Source organism: Apostichopus japonicus, chromosome 23 (assembly GCF_037975245.1).
Source record: "Apostichopus japonicus isolate 1M-3 chromosome 23, ASM3797524v1, whole genome shotgun sequence".
In the NCBI taxonomy this organism is placed as follows: Eukaryota; Metazoa; Echinodermata; class Holothuroidea; order Aspidochirotida; family Stichopodidae; genus Apostichopus; species Apostichopus japonicus.
The window spans coordinates 8,552,565-8,578,808 of NC_092583.1; the positions used below are offsets into that span (position 1 = coordinate 8,552,565).

At 36.4% G+C, this 26,244-nt stretch overlaps 2 protein-coding genes across 5 annotated transcripts in view; one reads left to right on the forward strand and one right to left on the reverse strand.

Moving 5' to 3' along the window:
* LOC139964944 (cyclin-Y-like protein 1) overlaps window positions 1-22,236 on the reverse strand; it is a 33,004-nt gene extending 10,768 nt beyond the window's left edge. For 2 of the 4 annotated variants that reach the window (XR_011792131.1, XM_071967040.1), the window contains exons 1-9: window positions 21,621-22,091; window positions 16,816-16,976; window positions 14,048-14,325; window positions 12,923-12,982; window positions 9,374-9,515; window positions 8,125-8,212; window positions 6,873-6,992; window positions 5,078-5,244; window positions 4,112-4,274 (exon numbers count right to left, since the gene is read on the reverse strand). Coding sequence is in view for 3 of the 4 variants with exons in the window: in XM_071967040.1 (XP_071823141.1) it covers window positions 4,112-4,274; window positions 5,078-5,244; window positions 6,873-6,992; window positions 8,125-8,212; window positions 9,374-9,515; window positions 12,923-12,982; window positions 14,048-14,258 (951 nt within the window). In the remaining variant the exon portion in view is untranslated. Of the gene's footprint in view, window positions 1-4,111; window positions 4,275-5,077; window positions 5,245-6,872; window positions 6,993-8,124; window positions 8,213-9,373; window positions 9,516-12,922; window positions 12,983-14,047; window positions 14,326-16,815; window positions 16,977-21,620 lie in introns of all 4 variants that reach the window. The other 2 variants (XM_071967042.1, XM_071967041.1) reach the window with 2 other exon arrangements.
* Window positions 22,192-25,334, forward strand: LOC139964942 (uncharacterized). Its single transcript, XM_071967038.1, has 2 exons — window positions 22,192-22,332; window positions 23,256-25,334. Exons 1-2 carry the CDS (start codon window positions 22,330-22,332, stop codon window positions 24,942-24,944), a joined length of 1,692 nt encoding a protein of 563 aa, XP_071823139.1. The 5' UTR covers window positions 22,192-22,329; the 3' UTR covers window positions 24,945-25,334.
* Window positions 25,335-26,244: the final 910 nt, after the last annotated feature.

Here is a 26,244-nt window from a genome sequence, read left to right on the forward strand (position 1 = left end):
CTGCAGGGGAAGACATATATGAAAACAAAAAACATACTGTTAGTAGAAAATATGAGTATTAACGCACTAGTCACACAAAACAGAGGAAAAACATATACAACAACATACTGTAAGTAGAATGTGAGTATTAACACACTAGTCACACAAAACAGAGGAAAAACATATACAACAACATACTGTAAGTAGAATGTGAGTATTAACACACTAGTCACACAAAACAGAGGAAAAACATATACAACAACATACTGTAAGTAGAATAGGAGTATTAACACATTAGTAACACAAAACAGAGGAAAGATATATACAACAACATACTGTAAGTAGAATGTGAGTATTAACACACTTTTTGCAGAATGTGAGTATTAACACACTAGTCACACAATACAGAGGAAAAACATATACAACAACATACTGTAAGTAGAATGTGAGTATTAACACACTAGTCACACAAAACAGAGGAAAAACATATACAACAACATACTGTAAGTAGAATAGGAGTATTAACACATTAGTAACACAAAACAGAGGAAAGATATATACAACAACATACTGTAAGTAGAATGTGAGTATTAACACACTTTTTGCAGAATGTGAGTATTAACACACTAGTCACACAATACAGAGGAAAAACATATACAACAACATACTGTAAGTAGAATGTGAGTATTAACACACTAGTCACACAAAACAGAGGAAAAACATATACAACAACATACTGTAAGTAGAATAGGAGTATTAACACATTAGTAACACAAAACAGAGGAAAGATATATACAACAACATACTGTAAGTAGAATGTGAGTATTAACACACTTTTTGCAGAATGTGAGTATTAACACACTAGTCACACAATACAGAGGAAAAACATATACAACAACATACTGTAAGTAGAATGTGAGTATTAACACACTAGTCACACAAAACAGAGGAAAAACATATACAACAACATACTGTAAGTAGAATAGGAGTATTAACACATTAGTAACACAAAACAGAGGAAAGATATATACAACAACATACTGTAAGTAGAATGTGAGTATTAACACACTTTTTGCAGAATGTGAGTATTAACACACTAGTCACACAATACAGAGGAAAAACATATACAACAACATACTGTAAGTAGAATGTGAGTATTAACACACTAGTCACACAAAACAGAGGAAAAACATATACAACAACATACTGTAAGTAGAATAGGAGTATTAACACATTAGTAACACAAAACAGAGGAAAGATATATACAACAACATACTGTAAGTAGAATGTGAGTATTAACACACTTTTTGCAGAATGTGAGTATTAACACACTAGTCACACAATACAGAGGAAAAACATATACAACAACATACTGTAAGTAGAATGTGAGTATTAACACACTAGTCACACAAAACAGAGGAAAAACATATACAACAACATACTGTAAGTAGAATAGGAGTATTAACACATTAGTAACACAAAACAGAGGAAAGATATATACAACAACATACTGTAAGTAGAATGTGAGTATTAACACACTTTTTGCAGAATGTGAGTATTAACACTAGTGACACAAAACACAAAACAGAGAAAAAAACATATACAACAAGATACTTTAAGTAGAATGTGAGTATTAACACACTAGTCACACAAAACAGAGGAAAAACATATACAACAACATACTGTAAGTAGAATAGGAGTATTAACACATTAGTAACACAAAACAGAGGAAAGATATATACAACAACATACTGTAAGTAGAATGTGAGTATTAACACACTTTTTGCAGAATGTGAGTATTAACACACTAGTCACACAATACAGAGGAAAAACATATACAACAACATACTGTAAGTAGAATGTGAGTATTAACACACTTTTTGCAGAATGTGAGTATTAACACTAGTGACACAAAACACAAAACAGAGAAAAAAACATATACAACAAGATACTTTAAGTAGAATGTGAGTATTAACACACTAGCCACATAAAACAGAGGAAAGATTTATACAACAACATACTGTAAGTAGAATAGGAGTATTGACACACTAGCCACACAAAACAGGGGAAAGATATATACAACAACATTACTGTAAGTAGAATGTGAGTTTTAACACACTAGTCACACAACACAGAAAACACAACTGAGATCCATTTCAAAAGTAACGTTACAAGGCACAACGAATTGAAAGATAAGCCAATAACAAAGAATGCATCATTCGTGTACAAAAAAAATTTGAAAACAGTGACATAAAACATTTGTTTGTAAGTTTCTTAAGATATTATTGTCATTTTTAGCATAACCAGTAAACACAGTCAATTTACAGATCCATTATGAAAGTATGTTAAAAAAAAACTTCAACAGTTTTTATGTAACATATCCAAGCATTTGTATATCTCCATGTTTTAAGGGTAATGAATGCTGGAGTATTTTAGTTGAAACAGTTTGACTTTAGTTTAGTTTAGTATTTCCCAAGGGTTAGGAAGTCAACCAAAGCTCCTATAAAACCCTAGCCATGTGATGATGATGATCATGGTTAAACACGGGCTTATATCAAGCCTTCCCAACCTAATGAATGTTCAGAAAAATGTAATTGTCCCACCTATTCCTACTTTCGGGGCCGTCATTTAACGTCCCCATCCGACGGAGAGGAGTGTACCTCAGCATCCGACCACTTTTCTCAAATACTGAAGAAAGTTAAGGCACACCCCCATTCAGTATCATGCAGTGCAGTTATTGTGAACGACATTTGTCTTAAAACCATTGAAGGGAACAGACCCAAAGCCTTGCTCTCCATGTCCCAAACTAGGAATGTCAAATCTGCTAAAAGTCTCCACTCATCAACACTGCATATCAGCAATTTTGTGAATAGGTCCAAAAGAATCTGGTTCCTGGTGAGAAGTTGGACCAGGAACCTAGTAATTGGCCACTTCACCACCCCTATACCTCCCTTGTAGCAGTCCCTTTAACATCCGACCTATTATGATAGCTGTTGGCATTCATTTTGGTCAATTTCTTCATCTTCTGTCGCAATAACCGCACTAGCAGTCAAACAGAGAAACGGCCAAAAATCATAAAATTCACTATTTATTGGTTGCACGATCTACCACAGAAGAGTAAGTGGGCGGTAAAACTTTCCAGAATTTAACGTATCCATCAATTACTTAGAAATTTGGAGTTCATTTTTGGGAGAAAATAAAATCTAAAAGATTTATGAGAGTTTGCTCATTTGCAATCTGAAAGTGAGGAATGGTTAGGGCAAGATTTTGTATAAATTTATAACACACTGCTCAACGTTACTCTTGACTCGTTCCAAGTCTTTGATGTCACCAATCAAAGAGAGAGAGAAAAAACTTAACAAACTGATACCGAGTGAAGGTTTATATATATGAAAATTTAGAATTTAGAATCTACTGGACATTCATATGTGACATCTTTGGTTGGAAAAAAGATGCCAAAGTTAAATCATTTGAATGTTTATCTTGTAAATATCTTTCATGCTTTTTATTTTTTACAGTGTTTGTTTGCATGTTTTAGATGTTTTAATAGTAAATTTCTTATCTTTTGTATCTTTAAGGTTATAAGGACCCCTTTGGAAATAAGCTTTTAGCTTGAAGGGTTATCCTTGGCATGTTATTTTCTTTTTGATGCATTTAGGTATATTTCCATCTTGTATTTTAAATGTTTTTCTATATGTGCAATTTTTTGAATGTAGATCCTAGCATGATATTCTTCGGTGGCTGACTGTGAGGGGGAACACACAGAAATAAATGCAGGTTAAATGAAACCCAAAAAATAAATAAAGGAGAGACCTTTTTAATTGGAACAATGGACAGTGAAAAAAAAACAGAACAATGGACAGTGAACAATTAAAAAAAGACAATGAACAAAGGAGAGAATAAATAATCAATTCACCTCCACTTTTTTGAGGGGGAACACACCGAAATAAATGCAGGTTAAATGAATAAAAACAAAAATATAGGAGAGACCTTTTTAATTGGAACAATGAACAGTAGAAAAAACATCAGAACAATGGACAGTGAACAATTAAAAAAAGACAATGGACATTGATATGAAAGGGGTGTGCAGAGGGGTTCATGAACAAAGGAGAGAATCAAACACTCAATTCACCTCTAATTTTTTGGCTCTCTGTCTGCTGAGAGGCTCAGCTGGAATGGAGAGTTCGTAAGCATCGGCCAGCACCCTTAGATCAAAGTAATACTTGGCGTAGACACTCGATGGCACATTAATATTAAAATCAAGTATCTCCAAGAACTGCCTTTCCATTTCATTCCTGCAAATGTAAGCAAAAGGAGAAGACAATAGGATGAGAAAACAAAAAGCTAAAAGAAATTTATCAATCCAGTCAATATTGAAAGCAATTGATTGCCTTTCGTATCATTCAAATCATTCAAATCATTCAAATTATTAGTAACACAAGTGCAAAATTAGTCCAACAGATTCACTGATGTTTTTTTTTCACTTAGGTTCCCTATGTGCACTGTTACACAAATATTAATGATGTCAGGCTGTCATCACCTTTTCAGTCAAATGTATGTCTCAAGGAAAAGGAATTCAAATCATTCAACTTATTTGTAACACAAGTGCAAAATTAGTCCAACAGATTCACTGATGTTTTTTTTTCACTCAGGTTACCTATGTGCACTGTTACACAAATATTAATGTCATGCTGTCATCACTTTTCAGCCAAATGTTTGTCTCAAGAAAAAGGAATCAGCCACCCTCAAATCTAGTACGGGTATTCTTAAGATGTCTGGAATGTTAATTACCTTAAAATAATTGAGCGATTATCAACATATTTTTTTTTCAGAGAGAGGAGGTTGGCAGGGGGATTGAGTGTATGGGTTTTCATTGAGGGACTATCATTTACTTACCAATATAATAAACCTTGTTTTTGCTTGGTGAATCCAATTTTCACCTTCATCACCTTGGCGACCTTCCAGTGATGGTTGTTATGAGCCTGGAAGGGGTCTATGGCGAGGGGGGTATAATCATCCACTTTGATGATCTTTGTCATGATGGAGGGGGCTTTTCTTAAAAAACTATTAACTAGGTTCTGAAAACCAAATCACTTACATATCCTCAACTGTTAAATCTCTCAGGATCTGACAGTAATCTACATTCCAGACCGCTTGGTCATCCCATACTTTTGAGCTGAGTAGGATAGCACCCAGGACGATTCGTTTCCAATTACCGGGCATGATGTCAATCTCTGCATTTATCAGTAACCTTTCCAGGTAGACCTGTATCGGTGGAAATTAAAGAGTTTATTATATACGGCAGAACATATCAAAATTGGAATAATAATAAAATAATAATATTTGCTTTTTATATAGCGCTTTATACCAGCGATAGGTCTCAAAGCACTTTACAGATGTTATATTACCCCTAGTCAATGATAACCTGTCCCAGAGACAATCCCTCCAGTCAGCAGCAGTTACATACTGCACCCAATGACAAGTTACCTCACAAGTACCCATTTAACCCCTGGGTGGAGAGAGGCAAGTGAGATAAAGCATCTTGCCCAAGGACACAACATAATGAACAAGGCAGGAATCGAACCAGCAATCCTTGGATCACGAATCCAACGCCATAGCCAATTGGCCACCACGCTCTCAAGTAATGAGTAACTGACACATTGAAAGTCTTACTTATCTCCTCCATATTTCTTTCTTTTTTCATCAATGTCCCAAATACATCTTCAATGTTTTTAATCAGGGAGAGGGAGGGGGCTTGGTGGGGGGGGGGTGTGTGGGGGTGGGAGGTCAACCATCATATTATACTTAATATACTAAGGATCCCTTTTCTGGCCAACTTGGAACCACAAATTTTTTTGAAGGGGACAGAAGGACAGCTGTACTAGAACTAGATATAACATCTTCATTTTTATTATCTAGTTAGTCTTAGAGATGATTCTGTTGGGATCAACAAGTCAGACCCTCTATATCTCTCTACACTGGATGTTTGAAGTAGACACACAGGTTGTTAACAGTAATATTTCTTCTTTATAAGATAATTGACTTCAATGTTTTAGTTAGTACAAAAGGATAAGAAAGTGTTTGAAACAATTCACTCCCTAAGTCCCCATCCCTCTCTTCTTACCGATATGGCTATACACCTATACATTAACCCATTCATTTCATGATGGTATGAATTTTGTTGTTTACCTAATCCACTAGCATGTTACTTCCTACCTTACTTTACATGTTGATTAATGACCCTAATCCCAATTTGCTGTACTTTAATAGCATTTCAACTTGAAGTGGTTTTAAACCTTTACCAGTTTGGTTGAAGTGATGTACTTTGAGTTCAACATCTGTACATCAATATCTGTATATCACTGTACAACACTGTACATCATTATGGTGAGTTTCGATTCACAAACTCATCACTGATATGTTTCGCTAGTTCAGACAGACAGATATTCTTTCTAAGCTTTCCAAAAAAGACACCATTTCAAAGACACCATTTCTGTACATTCTAGCTGTTATTAAATGTCATCTGAATGTTGCCTGACCAACAAGAAAAGGCCACAATTTTGGCTACCCATGTTTAGTACAACATAGAGTCATGGTTATACTTACCAACTTTACAATGGCACATTCAGATGTTGCCTGACCAACAAAAAAGGCCACAATTTTGGCTATCCATGCTTAGTATAACATGGCTATACATGGCTATACATGGCTATACATTCGCTATACATGTTTAGTACAGTCATGGTTATACTTACCAACATTACAATGGCACATTCAGATGTTGCCTGACCAACATAAAAGGCCACAATTTTGGCTATCCATGCTTAGTACAACATGGCTATTCATGGCTATACATGGCTATACATGTTTAGTACAGTCATGGTGATACTTACCAACATTACAATGGCACATTCAGATGTAAGCTGGGCAGCATTGAACAGCATCCTTATAAACTTGTAAATCTGTTTATGGTCAGGATTGTGATGATTGTAGTCGTCGGAAACCGTGGACTTCTGCAAACGAGAATCAAAGCATGAAGAATCATTTAACATATGTATTATATATTTCTATTATTTTTTTTTAATTTGTAACATTTTTCTGAAATAAAATGATTAATCATTGTTATCAACAGATATATAATATATTAATCTAATTAATTAACACCTGGTTTAATATCCAATTCTAACATTAAAAGTATCTTCCACTTCGCATTACTCCTCTCGCTACAAGTTACTACAGGTGAAGTGGTCCCTACGGACCGTACCACTTGTAAGGAGGTATTCATTCCTTCATCAAAATGAAAAGTGCAAAAATAGCTGTTAATTACCTAGGACAGTACCGACTTTGTCCCAACTCTTATATGCAAAGTGGGTTAGGGTCAGTTCATATTTGCTGTGAAAAGTGTTGTAAACCAAAAGATGCATGTTCATGTTTGCTCTTTGAAAATAACAGACCCTTTTGGAGTTTAAAAAAACAGTTTGGAATAGATACAATGACCTAGCATTTTATTTTGTACACTATTGGTTTTTCTTATTTTTTGGTCACCCATAATGTTGGTTTGTGGTGGGAGACATTACATTACAACCACTTTAACTAATGTTTGGATATGAAGGATTTAAAACAATTAAAATAGACAGTTGTATTGTGCACACCTAACAATACAACCACTGTAGGATTTAGGCCATAAGAGAGAAGATTTTGGCTGTAATTGAGAAGATTAAGGCCATAAGAGAGAAGATTTAGCTCGTAAGAGAGCAGATTAAGGCCGTAAGAGAGAAGGTTTAGGCCGTAAGAGAGCAGATGTAGGCCGTAAGAGAGTAGATTTAGCTCGTGAAAGAGAAGGTTTAGCTCGTAAGAGAGAAGATTTAGGTCGTAACAGAGAAGATAGAGGCAGTATAAGAGAAGACTATGGCCGTAAGAGAGAAGATTTAGGTCATTAGACTGTGAGCACTTTGTCCAACTCCAGCTCAAGTGTTAAAATTGAAATGTAAACATAATGAACCCTGTGATAGACTATGAGTTGAGGGAGGATCAGAACCAGCGCTTGGTGTTAAATTTGTCATGTGAAAACAGCTGGATGTTGCCCCGGGATGGTCGAATGATACAAAGTGACAAACTCGACCCAAGAAGCGGCTTTTCACTTACAGTTAATGGATATTTCTTCTCATCAAATATCTCCATTGCTCTGCTCATCGTTCTGTTCTTGATGTGATAATAAACAGCTAAGGAAACACTGATATGAAGAAAATAAACACAAAAACACAAAGTTTAACCAAAGTCAATTAGACTTTTGACAAACACAGACATTTCTGCTTTGTTTTCACAACATATTTTTTCCATATGCAAACTCTAAATCCACAAAGGAGTCAGTTATGACAAATAACATTGTCATATACTGTAGCAGACAGCTATGACTCAACCAAAGTATCTATGCGATTTGGGTTAACGTTTAATGCACGGATCGGTATGTATACACTGTGTACCATGTATTTATATCTAAACATTTAAACTATAACATACAGCGTTGTCTGTTCAACGAAAAGTAAGCGCGACGACCTTAGCTATGATGCAACCAAAATATCTATGTGCTTTGCACGGATGTATGTATACACTGTGTACCGTGTATTTTTATATATACATTTAAAATATACCACACAGCTTTGTCTGTCCAACGGAAAGTAAGCGCAACTAGCCTATCTATGACGCAACCAAAGTATCTATGCGCTTTGGTATAACGCTTTTATGCACGGATGTATATTTATACTGTGCGCAAGATCGTGATACGTGGCGGAGGTTAATCACTGAGCATGTCGGATAGACGAGACTCAACTTAATACTATATGGCAGACAGAAATCTTTAAACAGACACTCAGATTATCTTTGTATGGTTTTACCCATACGTATTTAAGTACATCTATAAACAAATTTATCGAAGGAGAAAGTCATTTACTTTTCAGAAAACTTCACGACAGAAGATACAGATATTTCTGGGAACGGTTTTAGAAGAGGGTACCGTAGGGGTAGTGGATGGGGGCATTGAGAGTAGCAAGGCTGCCTCTCTTTGAGTGAGTGGTACAGCATACATTATCAGCAAATACTTTCAGATTTCAGCAGATTTCTTCCTCCTTTTTTCGGAAGGCGGGGGGGGCAGGCTTAGGGTGGGAGGGGGCCCGTGGGGGACTAAGTCCCTCTCTTCTCCCCACACATCTTATTAATTGAAACTGATGCTTTGGTTTGCCTTGCATTTCCCCTCCCTTCTACTGCTGCACTCATCATCCACTCAAATTATTTCATCTCCATCCCCCCTCCCCACCCCCCCACCCCTCTCTCTCTCTTCCCTTGCCAATATTCATCTGTGGCACTGAAACCTTTCATTTATTAGAACAATACATACCATTTAATAGTCGTTTTAAGATTTGGTTGTGATATGGAGCTATCGTCTACATATATCGATGAACAGGTATTACTTCTCCTGACTGTAGTAGGCTTTTGCCTCTGGTCGACCACATGATTGGACTTTCTATGCCTACGAGCATCTGCAAAACAAAGCCAGAAATTAGTTGACAGGTGATGGAAACAAAGCAATGGCATATAATTACTTTCAATCACCATTAATCTGATATCTAAAGCAGGGAACTCAACTACTGTATATCTAGGAGGGCGTTGTGGTCAAGTGGTTAAGGCAGTGGACTTGTGATCTAAGGATTACAGGTTCGAGCCCTGGCCAGATCATTGCGTTGTGTCCTTGGGCAAGGCACTTTATCTCCATTGCCTTTCTTCACCCAGGTGTATAAATGGGGACTTGCGAGGTGACTTGTAAAATATAGTTGCGTACGCCGGTTTGTGGCTGCACCCTATGGGAAGTCCCCCAGGGGACACTTGGCTGTGGTGCCCCAGGAGAGATTGTTTGAATTGTGCACACTTTGGTGTGTAGGTGTGACAAGTTACCGATGACCAGGGTTAAGTACAGTGCGGCGAGACTTTATTGTAAGATGCGCTATATAAGAACAGATAATTATTATTATTATGATATCTGAAGGGAAATTCCAGTGGCAGACATGGAAAAGAAAAACATCTCTATATTCTTGTCCCTAAATCAAGATCTGGTTGATGAAACGAAACCTATTTTGGCTGACTGAATCCTCGATTCTTTCCCAGAGTGGATCACTGGTAGGTGGTCTGTGATGTAATTATGGCAAGTGTTCTTCAAAACCAAAAGCTTTACTTTCTCATTATAATCATCTTGTTGATTTATCATTTAAAACCTGATACATTTGGAATTTTTGCTAAAGCTGCCAAGGGCCCTGGTAGTGGCAATCTCATTAAGAAGCAATTATTTTGTAGAAATATTATATTCCTCTGAGAAGAAGCGTGTTAAATATTATAAAGCAGTGTTTAGAACTAAGTTTGGCCAAAATTTAACTTCCATCTTAACGAGAGCCCTTGACTTTTAATTATCAGTTCATATCAACCCATTAGGAAACTAAATATTATTTGAAATTTTGGGGGGTTGTGATCATGATACTCAAATTAAACAGTGTCTGGGAAAAGAGGACAACAACATTTTCGACCAGACTTCAAATCCTTTATGCATCATTAAAATCAACACAGGGAACAGGAAATAACTGCAGAAATCTGTAAAATCCCATATCCTGATCATTTTTCTTTTCCTTTCTGTTCCGTTTTATTCCTTCGTTTTTTGCAAAGAAATTATGTTTGAAATTTAAGAGTGATTTATGATTTCTTTTAATCTTTCAGTTTCACTTTCTCTTTCAGTATGTTCTGGAATAAAAATTTCAAGCAATTTATTAATAGGATGCATAGAAGAAAAAATTGAGAAAGGGAATAAAATTAATAAACATATACATATATATACATATGAGTCATATCTTATTTCTCTGGTTTTCTCTATAAATATATATATACATAGAAACATTAAGACAGTGAGGTCATAGGTAGTTGCAACAAAAATTGACAACAAAACATCAAAAAGCAAAGGTTGAAAGAGTAGAAAGATTATAACAAATTGGATAAAAAAGCAGCTTTGTATATAAATTTGTTTTTTTCTAAAAGTAGGTCTTATCACAAGATTACTTTATTTTCTTAAATTGTACCTTGCGTTATTGCACAGAATGGTCAGCTTAAAATGACGGGGATGGCTTCTACAGTTATAAATATTCTTTAAAATTCTTATAAAACCATTTCGTGCAGCTTCAACGACTTTATTTCAAAGGTTACAGTTGTCAAGGTGGAAACTTTTGAGCACAAACTTTGAAATAAAACTGCTTATTCTATTTCATCTTTTAACATGTGAAACATGCTACCACACAGGACCAACAAATACTATAATAGGAGCAGTAAAATGGATGCAGTTAAAACTTCTCCTGTTGCATTTAATAAGAGGAAGATATGGAGCAATACTGTAAAAAAACAAGATGAGACAATATACAGTAGTACCCTTTAGTCAGAACCTTGAAATTCTACTAATGAAAATGAAATCTCCCCCCCCCCCGACCCTACCATATCCACCCCAGCCCCACAATCAACTGTAGGAATCTTGGGAACATTAATATGGTCTCTGATGGAACTAGATAAATATGAAACACTGAATTTTGAAATTATTGTAAAAACATACATCTTCTACATCCATCAGGCTATTGAAATTTGCTACACTGTCGCTAATGTATTCCACGACACCGAGCATCACGGAAATTAGTTTGGAACAAAAGCCCTATAAGCCAGAAATCAATCGTTACACTCTTGTTACAAATGAAACCTTGTGTGCGTGCAATGATGAGTTTGTGCAGTGCCTCTCCAATTCAGTGGAGCATTGCATGAGAGTTAAACCTCATTGATCTTGTCTACCCTCGCCAGCCCCTAATTCACTCGGTTGGAGATCCATTAGAATTTAATGAAACACAAGATTGATAAAACTTCTTCCGGAGAACGAACAGAAGCATGTGACGCCGACGATCAAAATTAAGAGGGTCACCGTCGAAGCTAATTTTATCGGCCGACCTCTCGGTAGCCGGTGGGCTTGGTTAATCTATATATGTACATATGTGTTGATGATCCATGCACTCCTCTGGCCTTATGCCGGCTGAGAACTGACAGCAGATATCGAATGAGCATGAAGCTGATTGGGTATGTAATTAGGTTCGGTCTCAGCCTAGAAACGGGGGTTTTCGTGCAACATGATATGAGTGCTCCTTCAGATGTTTAACACAGAAAAGATTCCACAATGACAAAGAACATATCCTGCACTATAGCCTCGGGATGGAGAAAAGTAAAAAGACACCGGAGAAGAAAGAAGAGGGAAGAGAATATGTCCTACCAAACAATGAGAAGACTGTATTATGGGTGTTTTATTTTTAACCATGACTGTTATAGAAAGATGCTTGAAAGGTGTTTCTTGAAAAGTTAACGTTATCAAGCAAAAAGACCAACTGTACATTTGTGAAAATTGTGGTGATGAGACATTTCAAAATCACAAAAGTAGGTTTTGTATAATTTAGCAAGATAACATGAAGTTTACAAGACTGACACAAACTTCACTGGGTAAAATTTACCTCTCACTGGGCGACAAAACGAACACAAAATCTTTTCAATCCTCCCCTTTGTTTATACTCTAATATCAGTCCAAAAACAAGTTAGGGGTATACAATCTTGGAATAATCACTTTTTATAACTTTATAGATAATTTTTGGCATGTACCATTTTCAGCCCAAAAATAATTAACCTCCAAACCCTTAACATCGAATTCATCACTGGTCGTATGAAAGGACTAGTGGTGTATGCAAGGTTAGATACCCCACTGATCTGTACAATGATGTCCTGGAGAAAGGTGTGATTTTATTTTATTTTTTATTTTTTGCAGGGCAAATGGCGTCAGTAAATTTTCGGATTGACTTTTCTTTGAGCCTTACAAAAGTGATTCACTTACCTTCAATTTCGGATTTAGTTAAAAATATGGTCCCTGAAGCAGGCTGGACTGTAGGATCTCCTGAAATGAGAAAATTTTAGCTTTCACTACCATCAAAGAAACCAACAGTTCTATGCAGCTTTTATGCATTCATTTTTTTTTATCATATTGGTATTACATAGTTATAGTACATAGTACTACATAGTTCAAAAGTTTTGCAACAATGACTTTTGGTAAATTTGTAATATTATTTACTGTAAAGCTAAAAAAAAAAACTCACAACCAAGTGAGGAAAACATGCATGGGCAGAGTAATAAAAAGGCTCATCTTGTTACTCTGTCAAATTTCCAAACAAACATCACCACTTGAATAGCTAAACACCTACCACACTCTTATTTAACTGAAAGTCCTAAGCCTAGCCTACTTTGCATATGCATCAGGCCAACTAACCCATTTGTTGTCCCTCACTGGATGAAGAGAATATTCCCCTCACTTTGTAAAACACTATTGCTCATGTACCTTGACTGAATCTAGGGAAACACAGGCCAGGAAAATTTTGGCTGAAAATGCCTCCCAGATCGCTGGAAATGGCACTTCCCAGGCCTTGTAAGTTGCATCTTATCATTTTCTCTTTTGAAAATACTAGCGATATCATAAAAACATTAAAAAAATATATATATGCTCAAGGGGGGGCGGCTGCCCCCTTCGCCCCCCCCCCTTGGCTACGTGCCTGAACACAGGGGGATGCAAAAGAGCAGCTTGAACAAAAACATTGTGTTTCCAGGGTAATGACAATGACTATGCAATAAACATGAATACAACATTGAGAAGTCAGTTATCTCAAATTTATCTGGTTTGGGTATTATTTATGAAAAAAAAATGATACTCAGCGGTCTCTAAATCAACATATATATATATGTACAGTTCAATTTACCTAAGTATGAACCCAAATTTATCTCATTACATAGATCTGTACTTCTTCTGTTAAGGTAGAATGGAGTACATATGTTGATTGAAGATATACATAGGTAAGTCTCACAACACATGCTAAAAATCCCTTAAGAATGTCTCTTGCTTTTCAAATAATATGCCGATTCCGTAGTAACATAGATCTAGTTTTTAGCTGCTTATAGGAATTATTCTCACCTTCTTCGAAGTATTCCCGATCCCCGATGTGCGGTAGATCTGGTGAGATGTCGAGAGCGTCTTCCTCTTGTACGGCATGGGGATGAAAAGCAAGACTTTGATGAATGTGTGAGGAGGAGTGGTGGTTGGTGGATGATGTCTTCCCTCCTCCTTTCCTCCTTTGAGGGGGTTTCACACAGGGGAGGCAGTAACAGCCATGCTTGTTCCCCATAATTTTTGACCGAACGGGTCAGTCTAGTGCTCAGAACGAGCAATTTCTTCGGTGCGAAATGCTGAATCTATGAAAATGAAAATGAAATGAGCTCCTTCTTGTCAGGAAACAGATCTTGTGTAATAGCCGACTAATTGTAAAAATATCAAAGAGGGTGATATACCAGTGTTTCAATTTGCATCTATTCTTTATATCGTAGCTTTTGAGTTTTACACATCATTCTCTTTTTATCATAAAAGACTGAAAATTCCAAAAAATTTCCCCATTCATACTCTTTCTGTACTGTATGTGTACAGAGCACTATGCAATGCATTTTTTCAAGTGATACCAGGTCTTTCCCTGCACAAAATTGTTTACAGTACTACGAATCTGCAAACAATAAAATGCTATAAAACAAGCCCCTACATACAGTAATTTGTGTAGCATTTTTGCTCAATTTGCATGGCTTTTTACAAAGGTACTGTACTACAGAAGTCACCGCCAGATTAATTTCCCCCTACAGGTATCACACCACAATTAGAGTACAGTAATGCACGTCCGCCTGAGAAGTTAACCATCAGAAATTAGCCCTAAAGTGAACTCCTGTATTGATTTTTTTTGGCACTTTCTGAGTCATCATCATATGTTTGATACTTGGCTGCTGAAGAGGATGAAATAAACTACTGATGGTCTAAACATCTGGAGGATTGAAGGTGATTTAAGGTATTTGAGAAAATCTTGGGTGATACAAGAAGACTCCGCAGTGACAGCTGGCAGATGGGTTGGGGAGCTCTTCTAGCTCAAAATTTAAACTGAAGTGGTGGCGAAAGTTGAATGTGCTGTGATAGCCCTAGCCATCAGCTATCATATGGTGGGTAGGACATGTCAGTTGAAAACTTCTATCTATGCTCTAGTGGCCTTGGAAAGTGACGACTTTAGTGTGTAAGTCAATGGGAGCAATTAATTGTAGTGTGACAAAGTTCTACGATGCTCAAGTTTGATCTCATTCAGTTATTTCATTACCAGGTGTTACTGCTTATCCATTTGTGGCAATAAGTAATTACTGTGTGTGTTGTTTGTCATAATCTACTGTACAAAATTATTACTAGGAATCTGCGAACAATAAAATGCAATAAAACAAGCCCCTACATACAGTAACTTGTGTAGCATTTTGTTCAATTTGCATGGCTTTTTTTTATGAATGTACAGTAGTCACCACCAGATTACGTTCCCCTTACGATGCAAGTTTAATCTCATTCAGTCATTTCATTGCCAGGTGTTACTGCTCATCCATTTGTGGAGATTATTAATTACTGTATACGTTGTTTCGTTCGCACACTTAACCAACATAGTGTGCTATCGAGGTGTCTTGGCAGTCACCAAATTCCCAACAGGATATCAATCATTCTTTTTTTTTTATAGTTTCATATAGGACTGATCTCAAATTAGAATAATGCATATACGTAGAAAACAATATACATTATGGTATCTAAAGGCAAAATGGCTACTAAAGTATTTTTTACTACATTTTCTACTTGATTAGAGACATTCCATACCAAGAGGAACGGGGGGGGGGGTTGTTTCTTTTACTAGACTTTAACTTTAAAGCTTCATTCTCTGGGAAAGGATGTGTAATGTTCATGCAACTAATCATGACTCACGATTCATCATATGTTTCCCACCTTTCCATTTTATAGCACATGTGTAAAGTCCCATAGCATACTAGCTCAGAATAACAAAAAAATACCAAAATAGTTGCCGATTAAACGGGTCATTCCATAAAGGAAAGGGGATCCAAATTGTGAGAGATTTGGCTTTCCTGTTTCCCACTGTGTGTCAGTAACACATTTTCTGTATAATTACAGTATATCTAGCCTTTACTTCAATCTAACGTGACAAACTAAATGTGCACAAATGTCCATCTTTAAGCACAATATATCCATCACTACCGATTAGCTTACAGTACACTTCATAATTTGTTTTCTATATACAGTACCTTACAGCATACCATATTGTGTGTGACTTTAGGGGACACCAAAGAACGTGTCACAAATTTGGGACCATAATTTACAAAATGCCCTAAGTACATGCTTGGGCACATACAGGAGTGTGAACAGATTAATTTCTCTGACCACAAAAGTACAACGTTTCACCTCCTATACCTTCCATGGAAACATAATCCACCATTTAAATATGGAAACATGTTCTTGTTATCCCGAATGTAAAAGGACAAATTTAGGCAGAGTTTTAGTCTTGATAGATCTGTTATATAGTCCAATAAATAAGATATTATTGAAAATGATAGATAAGTAAAAAATGACTGATGACAATGCACACCTTGGAAGAGCAGAAAGTGAAAGTTGAAAACCATAGATCACTATACTGCATCGTATGTATATGCAATGTAAATAGTCACATTTTGTTTCATTTCCTACGGAGTACAGAGTCTAAAGGGAGACACACCCTGAAGTACAGCAGCTTGATGAATTTATATTTGGCTATGAAGTGCATTAAAAGAGAGAGAGAGAGAGAGAGAGAGGTGGAGGGAGAGCTCGGAGATAAGATAGAAAGTGCTTACAATTTTTCAAGAATCACCAAATGATGCGTTGTAATCTATCCCAGACATCTATTTCACCCGTTGTGTCTTTTTTAGTACCTTTTGCCATTAATCAAGGGATTTCATATTTCACAGCTTCGAATTAATCTCCATACATGTCACAAATGCTGATGATAGAGGATCTGAAATGGAAGCAAACAAAAGTCTCATGACATCTCATGTACAACATGTTAAAAAGTCTGTCATAAAAAAATTGAGAAATGCCTAGAGTAATATCATATTCATGACCTGAAAAGAGCTGATTTTTAAGTTTCAAAGGTGGCATGTGGATGTGGAAAGAGAGGGGGGGGGGGGGGGTAGGGGGAGATGGATGCAATCAATCTATCACTCCAGAGAACAAAGCTATCACTTCGGAGAACATTCACTGGCAAAATTATGATAGTCAAAATTATAACAACTGCAACTTTTACTTGAAACAAAATACTTATATATGACAACGAAACAAAGTGATTTACTGAACTGAGGCATCTGGGGGAGGGGGAGGGGGGTGCAGGTCTGTGAGGATAATCTTTCAAATTCAGTATAGCTTGAACATACTGCAAGACTGCCCCGTAGAGGACATCTTTTATTTCACTGGTATTGACTAACTACTGGACTTCACAGACTCTCTGAAGACTTGTCAAAATCATGATACCATACCAGGACAAAATATAATTTATCAAATATTGCATGTACCAAAGTTAACTGCTGTGTAAAAATTACTGGCAAATTGCTACATTAATGCATACGTTTATAAACATGTAGCAGTTGTTGTGGACAGTACCATAGCACTTTCAGTATTGTTTGAATAGACATAATTCCTAAACCTAAACACTGCTACACAAAATGTGAACACTAAATTACTCCCTGAAGACAAAACAGTGTCTTGGATTAATTGCTGATCAAAGTAACTGATATCTTTGGAACCAACCAAACTGCTTCCTATACTGTACAGTAAAGCATTTACCTGATGAATCATACGTGATATCTATAGAAACATGAATCTACACACATGTATCACTTAATGACTAGCACTTTAAGTACTGTACAAGTAAAACAATGCAAGGTTTTCCTGTATGTACAGTACACTGTTTCCAAGAAGCCAAAAAAAAAAAATCAAATTTTAAGCAAAGAGAAACTATCACTAATGACACATATCAGCCCTAGGCAGATACAGTAAGTCTGCAACTACAGTATATTTGTAATCCTAAAATTAGATTTTGTATATTTTAGTTGCATGTCTCTTAAAGGATTTAGGCACAATATGACCCTTTAAACATCTGAGGCTCATCGATTAAAGTGGCTGGATAAATTAGTCTAACACACAGACCGTTAAGTCAGTTCCTTCAATGTAGATTCAAACAAAACTCAATAGGAAAACCATAACACTTTTACAGCCTCTATAAACATCTAAAATTACAATGAATTTGTCAACGACGAATGGTGTTGAAAGTAATCCAAGGAATGCTCTGTTGTTTCTATGAGGTTAACAAAACTATGAAGTTTTGGTAAGTTTATTAGAATATTTACAACAATGTATTCAGTATTCACATCATCATTCAGGACTCCACGAAGGAGCAGAAGTAATCATCAAATTCCGACATAAATGAACATTCAAGAGATTTAGCATATTTTAAAGCTAAAGGTCTCGAAAATTGCTATAGCTATGGAAACACTACTAAGTACTGGCATAGCACTCAAATTGTTCTTGACCATTACATATCACAATTTAAATTCTTCCTAAAGTCATTCTTTTAACACTGCCCTCTAGATACAGATGAGCTTCCATAACATATATAGGAGAGTTAACAGTATGGTCAGAAACTTTTTTTTTATTTTTTTTATTTCAAGTTTTATTAATAACTATGAAACAGACTTCAGCAGAAATTAGAAAGTATACTTAACAAGCTGCTCATGAATCTACAGACTATGCCTGTACATGGAACATGAAGAAAGGGTTATATATACTGTAATAGGGCCAATCAGAACCTATTTTAAACTGTCTAGGATACACAATCAGCTCCTTTAATATTTTATACACTGATAGCGTTGGGATAGAGGCATGCTGGATACATTTCCTACACTGTATCACTAGGTAATGATACTGTAAGCATACGGTGGTAAGTACCCGTATTCAACAGGCATGTTGAGATACTTAAGTCAGCAATATAATACTAACAAGGAAACAAAGTACTATTAAAACATTTGTACAGGTCTGCATTCACTGTAGTCATTGGCTGGCTGGCTATACGTACTGCAGTGCAATCTTAACAAGAGGGCAATCCATGGAGTTGCATATCTTATCTCTGCCATGGATGAAAACCATTTTTCTGTTTTTTTTACCTCTGACCTTATACCTATAGATGATGTCATCAATCACGCAGGTACAAGTTTACATGATCAGGCACCTACCCAGTCTAGTGCTGATAGTCGTAATCGTTTAATCGCCAGTGGATTACACTTTGGAAGTTCAATTAATCGCTTAAAACTTAACTTGTGATTACTCCACTACAAGCTAGCACTACTCATAACCTGCTTTTGAAAAATAGCCTAACCTATCAAAAACAACACTATAAGCAGTTTGTCAGCAAATATCGCAAAAGCATACAGGTTCTCACAATTCTCCACTAGCACTGTGAGCTGTGTAAAAATCAGCAAGCACCTGCCCTGGTCAGATTCATGCATTTGCTTGTCAGTAATGTACGCTTGTTCTGCAGTGCAACATTCAGTCCTAGCCATGTTGAATCATTGCGCATTTAATCACAAATTCGTAAGTTATTAATTTTTTACGATTACCAAATGAATAACAATTATGTAATGCCTGTTTGTATTATTGGCTGCAAGGAAACTGAGACACCACCCTAGATCTTTGGTCAGTGTCTAGTTAGTTAGTTGATTCTAAAGAAGGTTATAGCCCAACCACACCTACAGGTATTCACCAGATTATAAATAAATTATTTTTCACATATTTAGCCAAATCAGTCGTTTGCTCACTTTCCAAATATATACAGTATTTTATTTGAAATGTTATTAATAGTTAGCCTCAATGGTATTGAGCTTTTACCAAAAAAGAAAAGAAAAGAAAATAGTACTGTCTCAACAGCTTACTAAGCTACCAAACTCCAATCTCTGACTTGTCCACAAGCATGAAGTTACTGTAAGTAGGAGGGTATACAGTCAATTTGTAATGATAAGCAAAGAAAAAATCATTTCCAAAGTAATGATGATATCTTTGAGTACTGTAGATTTATCTGGACGTCAACTATATGATTTCTTACTTACATTTTAGAACAGATTCGGCCATAATGTAAAGGCCTCATTGGGATTAAAACTTAATTTTACGGTATAATTCTGGTAAGTGGATGAAATAATCGTAAAATTGCCTCAGAATACAAAATTGATGTTTCCTATTTTTCAATGGTAGTTTGAGTTGGTTTTATGGAGACTATAGTTAAAATGTGTCTCCAAAAGTGGTTGCAATTTGATGGCAGGCTTGGCAGCTAAAGTATCTATGGTTCAACTACATTAGTGAGGGAGGTTAGGGGACACACAAAGTTACCATATATACATCCCCATACGATATTAATCACACGAGACAATTGGTTTATGATTACCACATATTACAAAGAACTCAGAGTGGTCAGTACCTACTCTTCATTTCATATAAAAGTATTAACACCTAGCTTTTCTTTTGTAGTCGATTAATCGCATATCTCTTCTCCCGATTACTGTAATTACTCGGTTACACTTATTAGGTCATCACTGTCATTTTAACATTGCAGAAATACAGTCAAAACAAATCTTTTCCATAGTGCACTGTTTTTATTTGTTCTTTCGTGCCTTAACATGTGGTGTCTAAATCATGTTAACACTGTAAACAACTGTGAACAACTTTCAATCTATAACATTTCTTAACATAGTTCATATTAACCAATTTCCATTGTATTTTTATATGATTGGCTGAATAAATATCTATCTATCTAGTAAATCAAAAACTTTCCAATGAATCTACGAGGCTACTACAACTACTAGCAGTAATAAAAGCAAATGTGCAAACAATGAATAGCGGTGTGATGATTAGTATGCAAGAGTTTTCTGTAGAAAGGACGTTCAACATTCTAGGCTCTAGCCTAGCGCGAAAGCAGGCACATTGAAATTAAACTACACCGCAATCGACACACTTGATCAGATGTCCGATAAATGTGATCCAGGCCAGTAATGAAGTAATTGTAAACATATTTGAAGAAATGACAAATACTTTGGCAATCATAAAAGATTTAAAACTTACGAATTTGCGATTATGCGCAATGATCAAACATTGCTAGGACTGAATGTTGCACTGCAGAACTGACGTATTACTCACAAAATAAACACATGAATCTGACCAGGTGCTTGCCGATTTTTAACACAGCACAGTGCTAGTGTAGCCTTGTGAGAACCTGCACTTTTGCGATATTTGCTGACAAACTGCTTTAGTGCTGTTTTTTATAGGTAAGGCTTTTATTCAAAAGCAGTTAATGTGTAAAGTGCTAGTTTGTAGTCGTGGAATCGCAACTTAGGTTTTGAGCGCGATTAATCAAACTTCCAAAGTGTAATTGCGATTACTGGCGATTAATCGATTACGACTATCAGCACTACTGCATAGGCTTCAGTTTGGCATTACTTCGGCCAAGGAACACAATTAGAAAACTTAGAACAATTGGGCCGAATGAGAACTTGACTCGAGTAGGAAAATGCAAACATCACAATAAAATTTAACAGGAGCAAGTGAAATGCTTAATACTTACCACAGCGAGGTAAGAAGGCTATCCACTGCACAATCTCATAACCCTCTATTGTTGCTGAGATTGACGAGATTAGGACAACAAATGTGCTACAAGTTCGATAGAACAGTGAGGACTGTGCACACTCAATCTTTACAGTAATAAATAGGTATAGGCTAACGTACAGAAATGTATACCGTAATGTTGTTTTGGTATTAGATTATGTGTTACAAAGTATCTATTGGGTCTAGCTAGGCTAGCCTCGAATACAACTGTAGTCTGCCTAACGTCGATCGTGTTTGCCCTTTTTGGATAGAATTTGAATAAAGTTGAAACCACTCCAACACTCATATGAAATTATCTCCTCAGTATGGACTGGATTCAGAAATTAAGGAAGCAAAACATTCGAAATGGTACCGTATGACTTTCTGTATAATAATATATTTCGCACGTCTGGATCAGTAGGGATGTTTTCTGTCTAATCAATGGTTTGGCCACTCACCTCGTACCTAGCCGACAACTTAATCTAGTTGACCTCTGGCTGTCAGTTATGGTCACATCGATTTGAGCATATATTTGAAACTCGGGTTGAACATCTCGACAATCGGAATCAAGTTTTACTCAGAATCTACCACCTGTCTCCTCCAAAAATTAATGATGACAATCATTGTAACACATGCAGCTTTTTGGCCTACCTGCACTATGATTTGCAATTTTGTCATTCCCTAAATTGATGGTAATAATACTGTACTACTACCACTTCTACTAGTACTAGCCTAAATAGTAAATGTAATAATACGATAATGTATGCTTGGGCGGAACGTTACTGTACAGTAAGTTGTAACTAAGTTAGGCTAGTACTACTAGTCCTAGGGTTAAGGCCTTTGGTATAACGTAAGGATTTCATCTTATAAGGACAGCTAAGTACTGCATGAGGACAATAGTATTAGTAAACACTGAAATCGATACAGTTGATCAGGAACTGAGCAGCATTTACTTAATAATAATACATGTAGTATGGCTCATCCAATTATGACACACAAAGACTTTAAGCATTTTCCTCACTGTTGAATAATTTTCTCTAATGTGTACTTATCTAGCCTTTGCAAATATGTTACCAACATGCACATCAACATTTGTTTGTATTTTGATGAAATTCTTGGTAATTTCTGTGGCAGCATCTTCATGAAAATGACACCATCCCACTATAAATGATGCAGTTTACTTAAAAAAGAGTGGAATGAGTCCAAAATTCACTTGCATGCTCTTAAGTGATTTAATATACTATCCTTCGTTTTAATGCATAAAGAATAAGTTCAATAAGAAATTCCAGAAAGAATAATATCCATTGGTAAATTTCTTTTGTTCTTGACATTGGACATACACAAATAACAATCTAACAGATCTCATTAAGCTTTGGAACACAAAGGTGTTACTTTGGTAGGGATTCAGAACATAGCTAAGTTGCCAATTTACAGCGTCGTTCACTAAAAAAAAGTATGATTAATGCCAGCACGATTAAGTTTTGGCTTACATACTGTCGCTATGGTATATAAATCATGAAATTCGGAAAGCTTGTCATAATAGGACCATCATAGGCATCATAAGATGTCCTCTGACTAGTTGTTTTATACTTTTTTTTCTAAATATTTTCCTTAGCCATACTCTATAATGGATGAAGCTACGGATTCAGCACCTACCGATTTGCTGCCCCGGGCAACTCCATCACAAGCATATCAGTTAACTTCAGAGATGTCACCAATATGGCATGCACCAGTCGTACCTGTTGGCCCAATCATGCGAAATAATTCTTCATATTCCATTTCCAATGGACAGTCCACATCCACTGACTGCTCCCAACCTTCTAACATTTATGAAAGTCAATCGGTGAAATGTGAACATTGCCAGAGGGTATTCAGTTCAAAATCTACATTTGAGCGCCATATTTGCACAAAACCCACTTCACACAAATGCAGTCTATGTTCCAAAACATTTACAAGACGCTACAACCTGAAAATCCACGTCGAGAAGCATTATGGTAATTTTCAGCACAAGTGTGTTGTCTGTGGGAGTGGTTTCACAAAGAAGAGTTCCTTATCGAAGCATATCTTGAAGCACGGTGCGAAACAAAGTACCAAATTAAGAGGGCAATGTGACATATGTTCGAAGGTCTTCACAAGAAAGTACAGTGCAAGGGTGCATAGATCTACACATATGGAAAATGGATTGTGGAAGTGTCCATCTTGCCCTTCGTTGTTTGTAAATACCAGTAATTTAAAACTTCATATGCGGATACATTCGAATGGGGAACATTTCCCCGTAGCTGAAGGTGCGGCGGCAGTGGACATCGGTACTCTATCCTCTGCTTCATCTCAATTCCAGGAAAACGAGGTTGCAAGGGAGGAGCACGGCCATCACAACTCACAGGAGACGGAGAACGGAGCGCCTCACCCTCCTCTGCATACAGGGGGAACTGTAAGTGTTACAGAAATCATTGGGAGAGTTGAACCTGATGTCCCTCTGTCCAGAAATCGACCAGAGGACAGCATTGCAAGATTAACATCAGATCCAGTCGTGTTAGCGTCTTGGCAGTCGAAGCAAGTCGATAGTTCTGTCTCATCTTCGTCATCATCTTCATCATCGAATGCAGAAAGTATTGTATCTCTCCCAATGGAGATAAAGAGAGAGACCGAGGGTGGAAAAGAGCTCGCCGACCAAAGGAGTAATTACCAACATAATGCGAGTACTGGTGCCGTGGAGGCTCATAATAATTGGCAATCAGCCAGAGGTTATGCTGGCTTAGCTGGTCTAACTAGATGGGAAGGCTTGTTCAAAAAGAGAAGGAACAATGTTGGTCTCGGTACTGCTCTGAGACAGGATGTCGATGCCATGGCACAGATACCTAACGGATTAGCTACTTCGATGTCGACACACAGTGCTAATCTCTCTCTAAATGGTTCTTCTCCTCATGCAGAAAATACAGCGTTTATAAATCCACAGATATTGACTCTGTCGACGAATTCTGGAACGAATCATCTGCCACCCATTTCTCAATCTTTTGGAGCCGTTGAAACACACCCTAGTTCTGCATCGCAGGCACCATTGCCTGTGCTACCAGTACAACAGACAGACAGTACTCAGGCTAGTGGGATAAGTACCCAATTGTCCGATGAAACAAAGTCATCATGGAGATGTGGTCACTGTTGTATGTCATTTGAGGATGGTCTGATGTTTGTGGTTCATATGGGCTGTCATAGGCAGGGTAATCCTTTCACTTGCAACATGTGCGGGCACGTTTGTGAAGATCGTCTTGCGTTTATGCTCCACTTTGTACAGGGTCAACATTAGATGGTCAATTTCAAATCAATTTCAAATGTTACTTCAATCAGGAACTATAAATCCATGTGGTATATAGCAAATCAGAGTGCTACAAATCCATGGATCGCTACCAGACCTCAAAGTTAAAATAAAATAAAACTGTTAGCAAACTGCTTATACACTAAAAAGCCTGTGTAAGAGAATACATTTGTAAAAGTAAGTCGGCCTGACGTTTCGATCCTAGCAGGATCTTCTTCAAAGACTACAAGTGGAGCTATGGTTTTACCTTCTTTTGTTCATTTAAATTGTTGTACAAGCAAGTTAAAAGCAACCAGGGTATTCATTTTAGCCTAAGTTGAAGAAGATCCTGCTAGGATTGAAATGTCAGCCCAACTTACTTTTACACAGACCTCAAAGTTAGTAAATATGCACCTCAATGCCATCCTTGAAGTTGCCCTTAGTCATATCAAGTGGAGCTAATAGTTTTACCTTCAATTGTTCATTTAAATTGTTGTACAAACAACCATGGTCTTCATAGGACGACCAGTTTGCTATCCTTGAAACATCAGCCCAATGTACACAATCCTACTGTATGTATACACCATGGCATCATTCTAATGTGTAAGAAACTTCAAGTCAACTTCTTCACTACTTTGAAGTAATGGCTATTTATTCTGTTACTACTATGAAACAAACCGAACATTTGATTTTCTTTCACTGCAAAATTAGATCTGTTGTAGTTATTGAATAACGTTACGTGGTTGATGAATTAATTTTCTATATAAGTTATAATATATTTATATAATTAATATATTTGTATTGAAAATTCTGCTGATTGTGGTTAATGTGCAATATAATATATATTTAATCTTGTTCCCTGAAGAAAAGTTATAGTAAATCCTTCAAGAGAGCTTGAAATTAAAAGCAACATATTTCAATTACATATTTGAATAGTTTTTATCTTTGACAGTGGCATAACAACTGATCCTGAAAATGCAATTTTTGAACTTGTTATCAAAATATTGACAGTGTTTGGTTCTTACATTCTGTTTTAGGTTTAGAGATATTGTCTTTAGCAGAGCTATAGTATGAATCTATGGTCACCACTGTTTAGCACTTGCTAGTATAAGAGTAGCACCTTTGTAATCATAAGTAAAAGTAGGACTAATTTGAAATACTTTGTGAATATGCTATTTGAAATTAAAAAAATCTCTCTCTTCTTCGATGCTCGTTTGTGGCAGCTATTAATCGTTTTACCAATTGTTGTCCAGATACAGTAGGTAGATCGGAGTGCGTATGTTAAGGTAAGCATTGTAATTAGCCAGTAAGA